General features: G+C 41.9%; 1 protein-coding gene across 5 annotated transcripts in view; it reads right to left on the reverse strand.

Annotated features, from left to right (window-relative positions):
- The window catches only part of KIF21A (kinesin family member 21A), an 86,232-nt gene extending 79,433 nt beyond the window's left edge, over positions 1-6,799 (reverse strand). For all 5 annotated transcript variants that reach the window (XM_030961124.1, XM_030961127.1, XM_030961126.1 and 2 more), the window contains exon 1: positions 6,582-6,799. In XM_030961124.1, coding sequence (XP_030816984.1) covers positions 6,582-6,625 — 44 coding nt within the window. In that variant the 5' untranslated portion in view covers positions 6,626-6,799. The remainder of the gene's footprint in view (positions 1-6,581) is intronic.
- Positions 6,800-14,862: the final 8,063 nt, after the last annotated feature.

Genomic DNA, 14,862 nt, shown 5'->3' on the forward strand with positions numbered 1-14,862 from the left:
AAGTCATGCATCTTTGTTAGGCAGACTTAAAGATGCTTAAAGGGTGCACTGTCCCAAACAGCATTTGACAGCTGATTTAAAGAAAAAAAATTCTTTACACAGAAAAATTATTATTCCAGCAGTGGCCAACTCTACCAAATCTGCTGAGGATACTACTGCAATAAAGGAACAGATGGCACTCGCTCCTCACTCTTTATTTCCATTCGGATTCTATTCAGGAAATATTTTATGCTAATCAACCATAAGATCTGAATCAGCAGGTTTTCACATTTTAGAATACATTTTGAATGTTTTGTTTCTCTGTGCATCAAACTCACTGTGATGTTAACCTTATTTTTTCAATATTCTCCATTTGTATCTTATTGCTGTAATAAACACATCAAACAAGACCATTTTTGAAAAATAAGGCAGCATTTCTCCCCTTACACTGGATCAGATATATTTCACAAGGGAAAAGTGGAAATTAAAACAGAACAAAAACCAAACAAACAAACAAAAAACAAAAACAAACAAACAACAAAAAACCCAAGGAAGAATAGGAAGAAAATTTTTTAAAAAATTTAAACTATTAAAGAGAAGAGAAAGAGAGCACAATAAAAGACACAGCTCATGTAGTTCCTCTTGTTAGACTTGTTCAGATTTGGTTTGATTTCTAATTAAACTTTCTTGTTCACAGTTCAAATGACACTTCTTGAAAGTGTTTTACATGGGAATAATATTAGCACAACAAAAAATTTTCTAGCCACCACAGATATTTAGTATTCTGCTGTATTTTCTTTTAAAAAAAAAAAAAAAGCACCTAAAGTTCCTTGATTTCACCAGCAGTAGCCAGGTAACCTAACATGAAAGCAGGAATTCCAACAGCCATCTCTGAGTGGGCAGCAAGGGCAATGTATAAAAGGCTTAAAGCAAATCAAGGGAAAGCAGAGAAGGCAGAGGGTGGGAGAAGGACTCTCTTGATCCCATGCACAAGGGTCATTCAACTGCTACAGAAGAATTTACAGATGTCACACAGTAAACCTGAAAATGTGAAGCCCGGAGTTCAGTAATAAAGGAACGTCTAGGCCAACAGATCATAAGTAGCAAAGAAAACACCATGAAATGGAAATTAGTGACTAACTTGATGGTTTTTCAAACCAAAGTAAACTCCCAAGTCTTCTACAAACTTTGGGAAGTGACAAGCTAAAAACATAATTCATCCAAAAGCATGAGGAGACTGCTGAGGTACACCAACCACCGCCATTTCTTCTTCCTAAATTCAAGATACCCATCTTTTGGCAAGGAATACATGGCATTAAGGGAAAGGTCCAAGAAGGATTTCGTTCCCTTCCATCCAAGAATGAGTTTGTGTTTACAACACAAGTGGTGAAAAGGGAAGTTTATTTCCTAGAAAGCAAGATCACAGATTTCAGCCTGCCCCAAGCAATATCAGTAACGGATGATCGAGTCAGATATTATGAAACCAGAATTAATTCAGCAGCAGATGGTGCCGTGTCTTTTCTTCAGCTAAAATGCAAAACATACCAACGGGGTAAAGTTTCAGAGAAAGACAAGGGGATGTTTGTGTAAGTCAGACAGCAAAGAAAAACATCAAAACTAACAAAAAGATATGAAACAGGAGCTTTCCATTAACAGATTCCATGCAGAAGAGTTATTTCCCAACAGCTTGCTATTTAATGCTGCTGATAATTTCGCTTTTATTCTGTGGGGCATTCTTGTGTACTTACAGACTGCTGAACTTCATTAACACAGTTACATATTTTCCCAAAAAAAACTTTAACAGCTGATTACAGATGGGAAATAATTACTGTCTATTAAAATAAAAAGTCTGGTCCATTCTAAGGAACCAATGGATAGTACTGTAGTCTATTGCTGTTGCTTATCTAGTTACAGAATGATTTATGAGAATGCTTAGCACTATTATGGGAAGCATGAAATTAGTATTTCCAGAGCTTAAAATATATACCACAGCATACATGTCCATTCATCTAGCATCTGAGGTTCTGTTCAGGATGGGAAGCTTAAACACATCTGTAACTGCTTGCACAACAGCAGCCCAAGAAAGAAAATCAATCTCAGCTGCCATCAAAGTGATTCTAAAGACACTTGTCTAAGAAGGACAGGTTCCTTTCACTCTGTTCCTTCTGTCCTAGTGTATCTAACAATAGCTGGATCTAGCACAGAGGAAAACAGCCTCACTATAAAGGCATAAAAAGAAAATGCTTTAAAAGAAGAATGCAAAAACTTGAAAATGTAGAGGGAGGCATGGCAACAAACAGCAGATTCTATATGGGGAGGAAAAAAACCCACACAGAAACTAGTGAAGTAGGAAAAAACCCTACACAGGACAAGCAACTGATCACACAGTTCAACAACAGGGGGTATGAAAAGAATTCCCTACCAAAGCTTTGCAATAGGAAGCTAAATTTGCAATGGATGAGCATATTCTACTTGTGTAATCAAAAGTCAACACTGTATCCTAATGCCATGCCACAGTAAACTTTAGTTGTAAAAACCTCTAATCTCCACTAAACTGAATTAGTAATCAATGTGTTTTTCCAGCTTACTTCATCTCCCTTTTGGAGTGTGGTTTTAATTCATCAGCTGCACTTATTACTTCTACTGTTACTAAAAACATTTACCTGTAGACCCATTAACCTGTAGACCCATTACATTTTGCACACAGTTTCTATACTTGGCAAACATCAACATTTCACTTTTGTGAAGCAGTGTCACAACATGTTGCAGACACCCAGGGTGGGTATGAAAAAGAAAATTTTTAGACATCTCAAGGTAGAACTGGGTACCCAGATCCCAGAGTCTCTCTATACACATGAGGAGGAATGCAACAACACTCCTGTTCTTCACTTAAGGGATGAAACAAAGCGGATGTCAATCACAGCAGATGAAGCAGCACCAGTGAGGCACTTTTACCAAAGCAGGGAAGAGGGGAGATACACACAGGCATACCTAGGATGATGAGAAGTAGAAACTTTAACTACTCTGTTCTTTACAGATATTAAACATGCCTGATCATAAAACACCATCCCCTGAAGCTTCTTTGTGTTCTGCCCATTAACACAGTTTCAACTGGGCTCCATCTTTCACGAGAACATGCCCAATGCCAAAGCTCTTCAGCTTCACCAACTGGTAATGCACGGTTTTTTATTGCCCACTCCCCCTGAGGTGTCACCCAAACACGTCCGAGTGACCATCTTTCAGAGTGACCATCTTCTCTTGACTACTGGTCAGCTTGTACAGCAATTCATCTTTTCACACTGGACTTATTGTCTTCTTCTGTTTTAATACAGCATCTCTAACAAATCAACACTGAAGCTTATCATCTGTACATCCAGGGCCTTCACTGACTCCCAGTGGATCAAGGCCATCTTTCACCTTTGAAGGGCTAGGAGACAGATATTTCCTTCAGTGCTCTGCACTGCTATTTGGATCCTGCTATGGAGAAGACATAACAGACACCCTCCATGCTTTATCAGGTACAGTCCTCCATACAAGACTTCTTGTTAGACCTATCCAAACATTATTGTTCTCCAGAAGTTCTTCTGTTTAACGTGTATCCAAAAATGCAAAGGACTGAAATGCAACCTTGATTTCTTAGATCACCACTGCTAGAACATCCTAAAATGGCCCCAAGCCACGTGGAGCAAGGACAGGCACGAACTGTTGGAGCCATTTCAATTCCTGCAACCCAGCTCAAGTCTGGTTGGTAAAAGGGTAAAAGTAACTGCACACTTCTTGGGTGACCCATCCAGCCCCTTGCATGGGTCATACAACTGCTCTGAAGTGCAGTAACAGACCTAGACCACTGGCTGTTGAGGATCTAAATCTTAGGTGAGAACTTCATCTACCCAACACACCACAAGCCTACACAGTGTATTTTGCTGGTGGACACCACTAAAGTTGCAAGAGACAAGAGTTAGAAACTATAATCTACATCCTTTTGTGAACTTGAAACAGTTGCCTATGATGTTGATAACATTTCATAGCCTTCTTGTCAAAAGTTAGTCTTCATATGCTGAAAAGACACTTAAAAAGGAAGACAAATTTTAGACTTACAAAAATTATAGTTTTTCACATTTAAAAGAAAGTTCTCTAATCAGATGACTGTTCTCTCATGGGGGCTCTCTGACTTTATGTGAAAACAGACACTAGTCACACAGAGAGCAAAGCTCTTTGCCAAAGTTGCACACCATCATCCACAAAGTCCACAAGTCTTTCAGTGGTGGGTGACTAGAGAAAAATCTTTTCTCAATTGGGGAATTTAACATTAGTTACTGGATTATCTACCAAACTATTTCCAGCTTTCATGCTTCACTAAACCGGAGCTCATCAGTCACAAAGCCATGATTACACTGAAGAAAATGGAGAGCAATTAGCATACCAGATGATAGCTTAAAGCTGGTGCTAATTGGAAAGAATGAAGTATTTTTCATTCCTGTTGGATACAATTAGGTGAGACAACCACGTTCTGGAAAAACAATTTGCCAAACAATTTCAGTGATGTCTACTCTGTAACCTATGTTTAAAGTCTAAGCAAATTCATGCCTTTGGAGTGTATCTTGCAACCATGGGGGTTGCGCACTAAAAGCTGGTCCAACTGTAGAGAGAGCCTTGCTCAGAAACATACACACAAAACACAACAACTAATTAATCACAACTGTGGAGAGCATTACTGAACTGAGCTCAAGTTGCCAAAAAGAACTGAAAAGCAAAACCAGCAAGGAAACAGAATATAATACTCATAATGCATGGTACAGCATGGCACCAATACACACTGAGATGCAAAATCAGTTGAATTATAGGACTGCACAAAATACACAATCAGAAATAAAAGAAAACCATCTACAAAGAGCTACTGGTGCAAAAACAATTATTGTGCATGCTTTTGTTCATGAATGCTAAACAGAGAGGGGAAAATCTTGTACATGAATGGTTAATTTGCCAAAAGGAAGAAAGCAGACTGGATGAAAAATGCAATCCTTCATTATTAGTGAACTGCACTCAGGCACAAAATGTTAGTTAGACAGTTATACTGCAGAAACATACCCTATAACATCGGAGATTTGCTGTCAAAAACTACAGTTGGGTGACTTTAATTTACTTCAACAAATTCTTTACCATATATTCTTCTAATCTATTCACCACACACCTACAATTATAAATGTATCTTCACCAGTAGGTTTTTTATTTAATTCCAAGCTGCAACAAACCTCTGCATTTGTAAATGAACTTCTACATCACTATTTCTTTTGGCTCAGAAAGTATTTAATACTTTCTTCAAATGAGAGAGCAGTCTGTAAACCTGTAACACACCCTGTTTTTAGGATCACACCTATCTCATATTTTCCTTTTTAAAAATACAGCCTAATTATGCTTTAGAACAGTACCTCCCTGAACATTATGTGAAAAATGCTTCAACAGATAGCACTCACAAAAGCATCTCTCCCAACAGAAAATGCTGCTGCAATCAGACTTTAATGAACAACTGCAGCATACACACCACGTTACCAGGCAGGGGTGGTGCTTCTCTGTTTACTGAAAATGTTATTGCACCGCTCTCCCAACTCCATGTATCAACAATTGCACACAGTAACATCGCTTATTTCTGCATCCTTCAGAGAAAACAAAATAAACCTAAGAAATCACCCTCTTCATCTTCCTGAACAGCCCTTGGATTCTCTAATGCAAGACTGTCCAAGGACCCACTGAGACAAACAGACCTTCCCCCAAGGTCTGATTTCTTGTGTTGTAATACTCCAAGTGTGCCAGCATAAAGAAACTTCTTAAAAGTAAAGAAATAAATCGACAGTATCACAATTAAACCCCAAATATTGACGTATCTATACATAAACAGACATAGATATATGCACATATACATGTATTTCTTCTCATGCTTCAATCATGTAAAGACATCTTGAAAACTGAAGCATCCACGGGCTAAACTGGAACCTCTTCAAACAATAAAATAGTATTTTCACGTAGAAAACCGAGAAGAGCCAAGAGCTCACTGATGAATAGCAGATTTTTATCTCTGATTAAAGAGCAATTTGAATTAACTGATGTTATAAAATTATTTAAGCTCCCCTCCCATCATGACTTCTACATACACCTAATTCCTATGTAGCGCGAGCAGCCCTATGGGAGTCCATCCGTCTGGTATGTGAGGTTAGGCACAGCCTCCGCGGGATAAAAGCCTTTATCCTTCTAAAAATACTAGCGTGTCTCCTAAAGCTCCGTGATGCAAACAGCATCGCCACAGTCCAGGGGCTGCTCTGCTTGCATGAGTAAGCACTACCAGCACCGGGCTATAATTAGTTAGAGTATTTTTAGGGTCACTGCTCAAAATTAGAGAGAAATGACTGAGAAAGACCCCAGAATGGTGGGGGGTTCCCCTCTCCTGTGGCTAGTTCCTACTGCTGTGCAGAAAAAGAGGCTCCGCGGGGGCCGAGGGGAGGCGACCCCCTCTCCGCAGGGAAGATGTGCCGGGCTGCCTCCCCCGGCCGGGTGGGCGCCGGGAACGGCCCCGCCGTCCGCCCCCGGCCCGCAGCAGCGCCGCTTACCTGACCGCCACCCGCACCGAGCTCTCGTCCGGGCCGCCCGACATCGTGCCAAGGGCGAGAGGCGGCCGCAGCCGCGCCGGGAGCTCCGCCGGGCCGCGGAGGAGGTGGGGGCACTGCTACGGCTCCCCCTCACCTCCTCCTCCTGCTCCGCCACCTCCTCTCTCCAGCCATTTTAGGTGACTGAATGAATAGGTAGGAGCCGCGGCAGTACAGGGCGGTTCGCACTGCCCCTCCTCCCCTCCTCCTCCTCCTCCTCCTCCTCCTCCTCCTCCTCCTCCCCCTCCCCCTCCCCCCGCCGGCCCGGCCCCGCCAGCGCCTGGGCAGGGAGCGCTGTCAGTCAGCCACCGGCGGGCCGAGCCACGGCCCCGGTCACCGGCCCCCCGCCCGGCCGGGCCCGCCCGCTGCAGCCGCAGTGCGTCAACGGCCCCGCCCCGGGCAGCCGCCAGCGCCGGGAGACCGCGGGTGTGAGGGCGCGGAGCTCCCGGCACAGACTCAGACACCCAGAGACACAGACATCGCCTCCTCATGCCCCCTTCACACACACACACGCCCCTCCTGAGGCGCCGTGTCTCCACGCACACCTGTTCGTTATGTGGGCACACGCTGCTCGCGTTTGCTTTCCCACGGCACACACCCGGCTCCCCTCACGCCTGCTCGCCCATGAAGGCTCGGCACACTCAGCGCGCACCATGCGCCCTGCCACTCGTGCCTTTTCCCCGGGCTCGCAGGGGCACACGCGTGGCGCTGCCCGCCTGCTGCAGCGCTGCACACGCACAGCTCCTCCCCACACACCTCTGCTCTCAGGCCAACAACACGCTCGGCTCTTGCACACACAACGCACAAGGGCTCTGCATCAGCTTCCAAAGCCTCCCTCCCGGGAAAGAGGGGCTCATCCCGCTGTCGTTTGCCCTTGCACGTTTTTCCCTTTTCCCGGGCAGGAATGAGATGTCCTCATTCCTCTTCTGGCCCTGTGTTGTGCTCGCGACCCTCGTGCCGGCGGGAGCACGCAGTTCTCCCACCTTTCTGGGGTACTGGCAGGTTTGTTTGCCGAAGCTGCTCCAGCCAGGCATCTCTGTTCTCACTTCGCTAATGAAATGCCTGGCTTTGAGCTGGAAACTGAGTGGGCGGATGACACTAATTTTTGATGCAAATCGTATCCCTGCCAGGAAAGAAGGCTGATTATTTTGCCCAAAACAATTCACATTCCTAAGGAAGATTTTCCATCAGAATAGGCCCGGGTTTGAATTCTTAATGATATGCTAAAAACCTTGCAGTTCTAGTTGTTTTGCTTTTGATAGTGAAGGTTGATCACGCCCAGGCCCCAGCCTCTGTCAAAGATGTGCAGGTGAGTTCTCCCATCTGGATGGGGCCTCTAGCCACAGCCCTGAATCTTTCAAAAGTCTCTCCTTCTCAGCAGGAACCCACTGTGTTATGGTTGCTCTGCACGTTTCTCATAGTTATTTTCTCTAACTTTTCTATTTTTCTTTACTTACCTAGAAATTAGATTGTTTCTAGAAAATGGCCAGCCTGGAAGTTGCTATACAAAATTATGGTCTCCTTTCTTCTGAATTGCACAGCACCAGCATTCAAATCCCTGACAGCATTTGAAAATAGGGGAAACTTAAGCAACATACCATATTGCTGAGGTAAACTGAGATAATATTTATCCAAAAGGCAGAAAAATGCAAAAGGCAGACAGTTCAGTATGAAATCATTGAGGGAGTCTGGTACAGGCAGAACAAAGACTAGATCTTCCTAGGCTTCTCAGCTCATTATTCTGTATTTGATGCCATAGGTCAGATGCCTTGTTTCTCCTTTTGCCACGATATTTTATGGGATGGGCAAGATAGCCGATAAAGTTCCTACAGGTGAATTGTGTTTGCATTCATATCAAACAGGCTGAAAATGAGAGTGATAGGAGTTTCATAGTTCAGGGTGTTTCCATCTAGAGGGGACTGAAGACTCTGGCTGTGTCATGCATCTGTGGATATTGTACTGAGCTCTTTGAAAATACCTGCAGCTCACCCACAGTCAGTGGAATCCTATGGCCTAATTAGGTTCTCACAATTTATGTGCACTAGATTTACAAATCCAAATCTTATCCAGAAGTATCCAATGCATTTTTTTCAGCTGGCACAGTTACAAGGTTAATGTAATAAGCATACTCAAGCCAAATGTATACCTGGGCCCAGCATTTATTTCACATAGCATCTTTTGCTGTCCAGCAAAGCTCATCCACATCATATTGCCCATGCCTGTAAAATCCTGCTGAGTCAGTGTCTCTGGTGTGCTATGTGAGCTGTGCTGAAAACCGAGCAGGGAGTAGCAGCTGCAGGATGCTCAGACTCAAAATCATACTCTAGACCTTTCCAGGGCCATTTCTTTTCTGGCTGTTGTGTGACTATTAGACATTTGCTACAGCTTGACTTCATCCAGCCCTCTCTCTTCCATACTGAAAAAGAAGTTAGCAGATCAAAGTCTGGCAGAAGTTCTCCTGAGCTTAATGTCACATATATAAATGGGTTAGTATGCACAAATTTCAGACCTTAATGACAAAGGTTTTTTTATCCCCATTGGTATTAAAAAATGTTGGTGCTATAGTAAAATTTTTCTATTTGAAGTTGTGTTTATTTCAATCCTACAGTATTGCCCACATATTTTCTGTCTTGTATATTTCACTCCAATTCCAGACTGTTCTGAAATTGATCTAGCAAGTGACATTTAGCTTCTTACCATGTTTCATGCAAATTGCCTGGTATGTGTCCATTCAGTAATAAAGCAGGAAGACATAGGCCCTGTTTCTATGCAGGATTTTTCTCTGTGTTCCCCATTCCAGAAAACATACAACCCTTCTGTCAAAATGAGCTTTTATTTTATTTTTTTCCCAACTTGTCCAATGTAAACAAGCAGCATGCTATACTGTTAACTTGGCTGCACCAGGAAACTTGAATCAAATCTGCTTTTCATTTCTTATAATGTGAATGACCTGCGCCCTCCCGCATCCTATTCATCTCCTTGAAGGAGTAACTTGAATAATATTAAGGGCACAAAATCTCCCTTTTTCTATTGTCTAAGTATGTAGCTAAATTGCCAGTGTCTAGTTTATCTTTATAGAAAGCTGTATAGGCTAGATGGTAACATTTACAGATTTGTCCAATCTCACAGCTAATGAATGAAGCTTGCCTAAAGGTCCCCTGTCCTCATGGCTACAGCACCACACACACGTACCAAACACCTCTGGTCGCTCCCTGAGCAGCTGCAGACAGAGGGGGGACAAACTTCGGGGCTAGGGAGTGGGGGGAGTTTACAGTTCTGGTCCCTGCTCGGTGCTTAGAGAAGGACTGCTGGGAACACCCCTCATCCCTCCCTGGCAGCCATCCCGGTGACAGTGCCACACTTTCACTGCCTCCATTCTCCTGCCACCCTTTCACTGCCTGCCTCCATTCTCCTGCCGCACTTTCACTGCCTCCATTCTCCTGCCACATGACTCAGCACCATGAGCTTCATTCACTGGGCAACCAAACAAAAACCTGTGCTTGGAAGGGTGAATGCTCTGCCTGACACACACACAGCACACCCTGCACAGATGGTCAGGCTGCCCACAGAATTCCTGTAAGCCTCAGAAGCTGCCTAAAATCACTGAGCTGCACACAACCTGAATGAGCCAAGCAGACCCCACTTAGGGGTCAGAGCCCTGTGCTTTGACCTGTGGATGTTTGCAGACAAGTTGTATCAGCTGTGTCTATGCTGTGCCAGCTGGGTTTGAAATTATCTAATTGAAATAGACCACTTCAATTTTTTTAACTGATAACTTAGCAGTGCTAAATAAGTCAATTTAATCAAAGATTTGGCTTGTTAGTTGTTTATTTCTTTGACCTGTTGAACATTACTTTGAAGAGGAAATTCTGTTAAGCAACAGAGGTGACTTGGTTTCTTTGAGACAGGCAATAATATATAAATCATTGATTTCTGATTAATCTGTGTCAAATAGATTAATTTCACCATGACTGGTAGAAGGCTTCAAGAAAAATCCTTAGGTTTTGTCAAGTCAAATATTAGGTTTTGTCAAGTTAAGCACCTGACCTGGGCATCTCCCCACTACTATGGAAGGCAGAGATTCTTTCAGATGCAGACAGTGAAACACTAAATATCCAAGTGCTATAAATTAGCAATATTGAAGGACATTGCATCTCATCATCTGCGTAGTTCATGCTGTTTTATCAAATTCACACACACAAAATAATCAGCTAGTATATAATCTCATTAGTGACTATTGTTTTCTTGAATGTATATACTAAAAAAACTCCTTTGCCACAAAGAAGCCACAATTTATTCCATGATTTTTAACACACCATGAAGCCTAAACATTAGGCAAATAGAATATAATCTATAAATTAAAATGAGCAAAATTTATATCATATTCATTCATACAATAATTTGAAAAATGGGAATATTTGGGCTCATATAAGTGTCCACAGATTTTCTCTCTCCTTTTTGCTTGTCCATGTCTGTCCATGAACTGTGACCCAACAATTCCTTGTATTCCAGTATCTTTTGATGCAGGAAAGGTAACTGAACTCCTATGCAACTGGGTTTCATGAGCTGTTGCTGATGGAAATTATGTGAGCAACATTCACGCATCAGCAATAATCACTCCATTTTCTCTCATAAACACTAAACTCTTCAACATTAATGTATACAGTGCTTCCAGCTTTCTACTTGGCAAAGTGAAACTTCTCTTTTTATTTTCTGCTTGATGCCTTGGGCTTACATGAGCCTTAGGCTTTTCCATAATCAGCTTTTGGAAGATCTCCACTATGAACAAAACTAAACTTCTAAAAACTGTTACAATTTGATTTTTAAGAACTTTCTGAAAGTAGGTTTTTCTTCTCTGACTGGCTTCTCATTTTAAACTGCAGGTCTTGGAAAGCAGTCAAGCCTATAAAAGACATTTTAAATATCTACCATTTTCTTCCCATCACTCACTAAGACTTTTGGTTAAATAACAATGAGTAAAGAAAAGTGTTAAGCCACTCTTAACTGGCAGGCTAAAATATGCAACAGGGGAGCATTTGCTTCTAATAACTGTGGAGAACAAAGCAGGCTGCAAACTTGGCTCATGACAGGATGGGGGGAAGTAATCTCAAAGTTGAGAAGGAAAAAAGGAGTGCAATGTGATGTTTATGTAATCAGAATAACAGCAGATAAGGAAAGGAAACAAACTGGTTTAGTACAGATGTCTGTGGAGAGAAGAAGGTAGAGAAACCAGAAAGGACAGGGTGGAGAAGGAAGAGGGATTTCTGGAATCAAAGCCAAGCAATGGCTCTGCAGGGTTATTTCTGGAGCTGATCAGCATAAGAGGAAAAGCAGCATGAGGCACCTCTGAAGTGAGAAGAAAGGAGGTTGGTGTTTTCCATCTACCTTCCAGAAAATGAATGAACTGTACAGGAGAAAATACAATGAAAAGAAACATATGATTAAAGGATCATATCTGGAGCTGAGCAGAGGATTCAGTAGGAATAGAACCACTACACTTGATGAAGAAAGAAAGTATTTAATTGTTTACTAATGCTTTTTACTCATAAAAAATTTATTGTGTTAACTACATTATTGTTAACAGAGCAGTATCATTTCCTTGGCCCCTGGCTAGCCAGAGTGGTTCTGTTATATAAAAAAATGGGCTTTTGCCCATACACTTATCTTTCATCTGGGCCTAGGGAATGCTGTAATTTGTACTACTATAACTACTGTCTATATTAAGATGGTCATATAAGGTTCATATATATTTTGATATAAACACGCATATTGTATTATATCCCATGTAGCACAAATACACATTAGATCCCCATTGAACCAGTACTGCCATACTAGAAGAAAATACATGAAAAAAAAAACAGAGCTAAAACATATCTCTGGAGCAAACCTCCACTCTGTGATCTTAAACAGATTCATGATTCAAATCAGTGGATATCACTAAGAATGAATATGCCTTTTATGTCACTGTGTTTTGAGGATTTGTTGGTTAACTGAAAGTTGGGATCACCTGTTTTGCAGTAAAATCTTCCAAGTTCACCCTGGCAACTGGAAGTCCCTTCAGGTAGTAAAGGACGAATCTAAATAATGGAGCTGAGTGGGAAAAATACCAAAAAAGTAGTCTTTATAGTAATGTAATTTAGTTCAATCATTTATGATAACACTATTAAAATGTAGCACAGTATGAAGAATAAAGTAAGTCTTAGCAGGACAAGACCTTACTGGGTCTTTGGATTGTTAAATATCTCCCAAGGTTAGCCAGGTCCTGTGTTTTTTGCAAGGGACTTAATCCTGTGGGTCAGAATCTTGTGCTTCTAAACCTGGTCCTTGGGCCTGACTCACCAGTGCTTTGAAATAAACCCAACATGGTCAGGATAGCTGAATGTTATGCTGCCTTCGTGTCACTGCAAAAGAATACAGAGTAGTAACTGTGTAAAGTAGTAAATAAAGTAGCCAGCTGCTTTACAGATCTTAACCGAAGTCTGTACAACTCTTTCCTTCTTGTAGAGAGGAACTGAGGCAAGAAGGACACATGTATTGCAGATGCCTGTAGAAGAGATGCTTGTCAAAAACAATATTAGAGCTGATTCCTGTGCCTGTGCAAACACTATTAGACCACACCTTAACGAGATTAATTATTAATACAAAAGCTGCACGGGAAATTAATTTCTGCTGCCTCTCACCAAAACCAGCTGTTCAGACTTGAATGTGTCACAGTTGCACAACATACATTTTGGCTTAAGGATACAGTTACCCAACATGATGGATTTTTCATTATGTCCTTCCTAATAGTATCCTCATCCTTCCTCTGCCCTTCCCATTTCCCTCTTCATCATCGTGGTATCAATTTTTGGTTCAGCCTTCTGAAAGGTACTGAATTATGGGAGTCCTGTATTTGTATGGTGAGCACAGCATTAGCAGTCCCAGGGCGGACTCCTCTGGGCAGCATCCCTTGTGCAGCCTTGCCAATCTGCCCTGGATAAGACAGGAAAAAAATTACTTTATGCATTTAAATGAAAAGCATCAAACCCTAGCACATTCCAAATGGAATCAGTGTTAAGTTACCCATCTCTGATAAAATATCCAGATGAAAGTAGTTCCAATGAGACTGGGAAATTTTCTGTTTCCCTGCAGAACCTGCAGATGACTACTAGCAGAGGTTCCTCGCTGGCCAATTCTATTATTACACTGTGCAAACATCTTATCCTTCTGTGTTCCCAGACTCCCTCCCAGTTCTCTATTCACTGCTTATGGAGTGCCTAAGATGCAGATGGTGATTTCTTCAGTTTAGAACTTGTACAATTTTCTACAAAATCCCATTTCCTAATTGTCATCCTTAGGCATTACCACAATAAAACCAATAAATAGTAATAACAAAAAAAGAAGGATGGAAGGTGGGTGAAGACATGACTAATTACCTAAACAATACTTGGACCACAAGCCACAGAAAACATAGGAGCTTGGGGAAGAGCAAGTGGGTGGAGAGTTACCTGAACAACAGAGGGTTGGGCAGGTAAAGAGCAGATATTGCAAGACAAAGCGGAGAGTTTTTATTTTGATAGCATCATGGAATTTATAAATTAAGGGATGACAGCTGTAGATTAAGCATGGCACAGGTTGCTTTACTCTCTCTGTGTGTGCAGCCTGGCTTGGCACTGTCACACAGAAAAAAGCTGGTTGAAATGGTGATATAACAAGCTGGGAGATGCGAGAAGCAGAAGTTCCCAAGCCAGGTTTGCAGAAGCACCACGTGCTGTACCATGGCAGCTGCAGCACCAAACCTCACCTCCCCTCTCTGTGAGGAAGGATGTGCTTCCATCTCAGGGCTGGGCTTACACTTGGGTGGAGGAGAGGCATGCACTTATCCAGGTAGTAGCAATGGTCAAACAACTCCTCACCTTCCCCTGGAAAAATGCAAGAAACTGAGTCTTGTTTGCCTTAATATTTATTTTAATTTATTTTTATACCACTTACTGTGTGTCTATCACTTGGAAACACTTAGGCCAAAAGATGATACAACAGTGACAGACTGAATTTTATTTAAATTTATATTTGTGGACTGGGAGTATAGATATAGTTGCTCTTGAAATGAAAGAGCACTTCTTTGCACAGTGGGTAATGAACTTCTGGAATTCATTGCCACAGGAGTTTGGGAAAGCAGGCTATTAGCAGGCATAAAAAGGGATTAGACAAGATTTGTGAACAATGCCTCTATTAACAGATAATAAAAGGAACAGGCAGCCCCAAT

This window comes from Camarhynchus parvulus, chromosome 1A (genome assembly GCF_901933205.1).
Source record: "Camarhynchus parvulus chromosome 1A, STF_HiC, whole genome shotgun sequence".
In the NCBI taxonomy this organism is placed as follows: domain Eukaryota; kingdom Metazoa; phylum Chordata; class Aves; order Passeriformes; family Thraupidae; genus Camarhynchus; species Camarhynchus parvulus.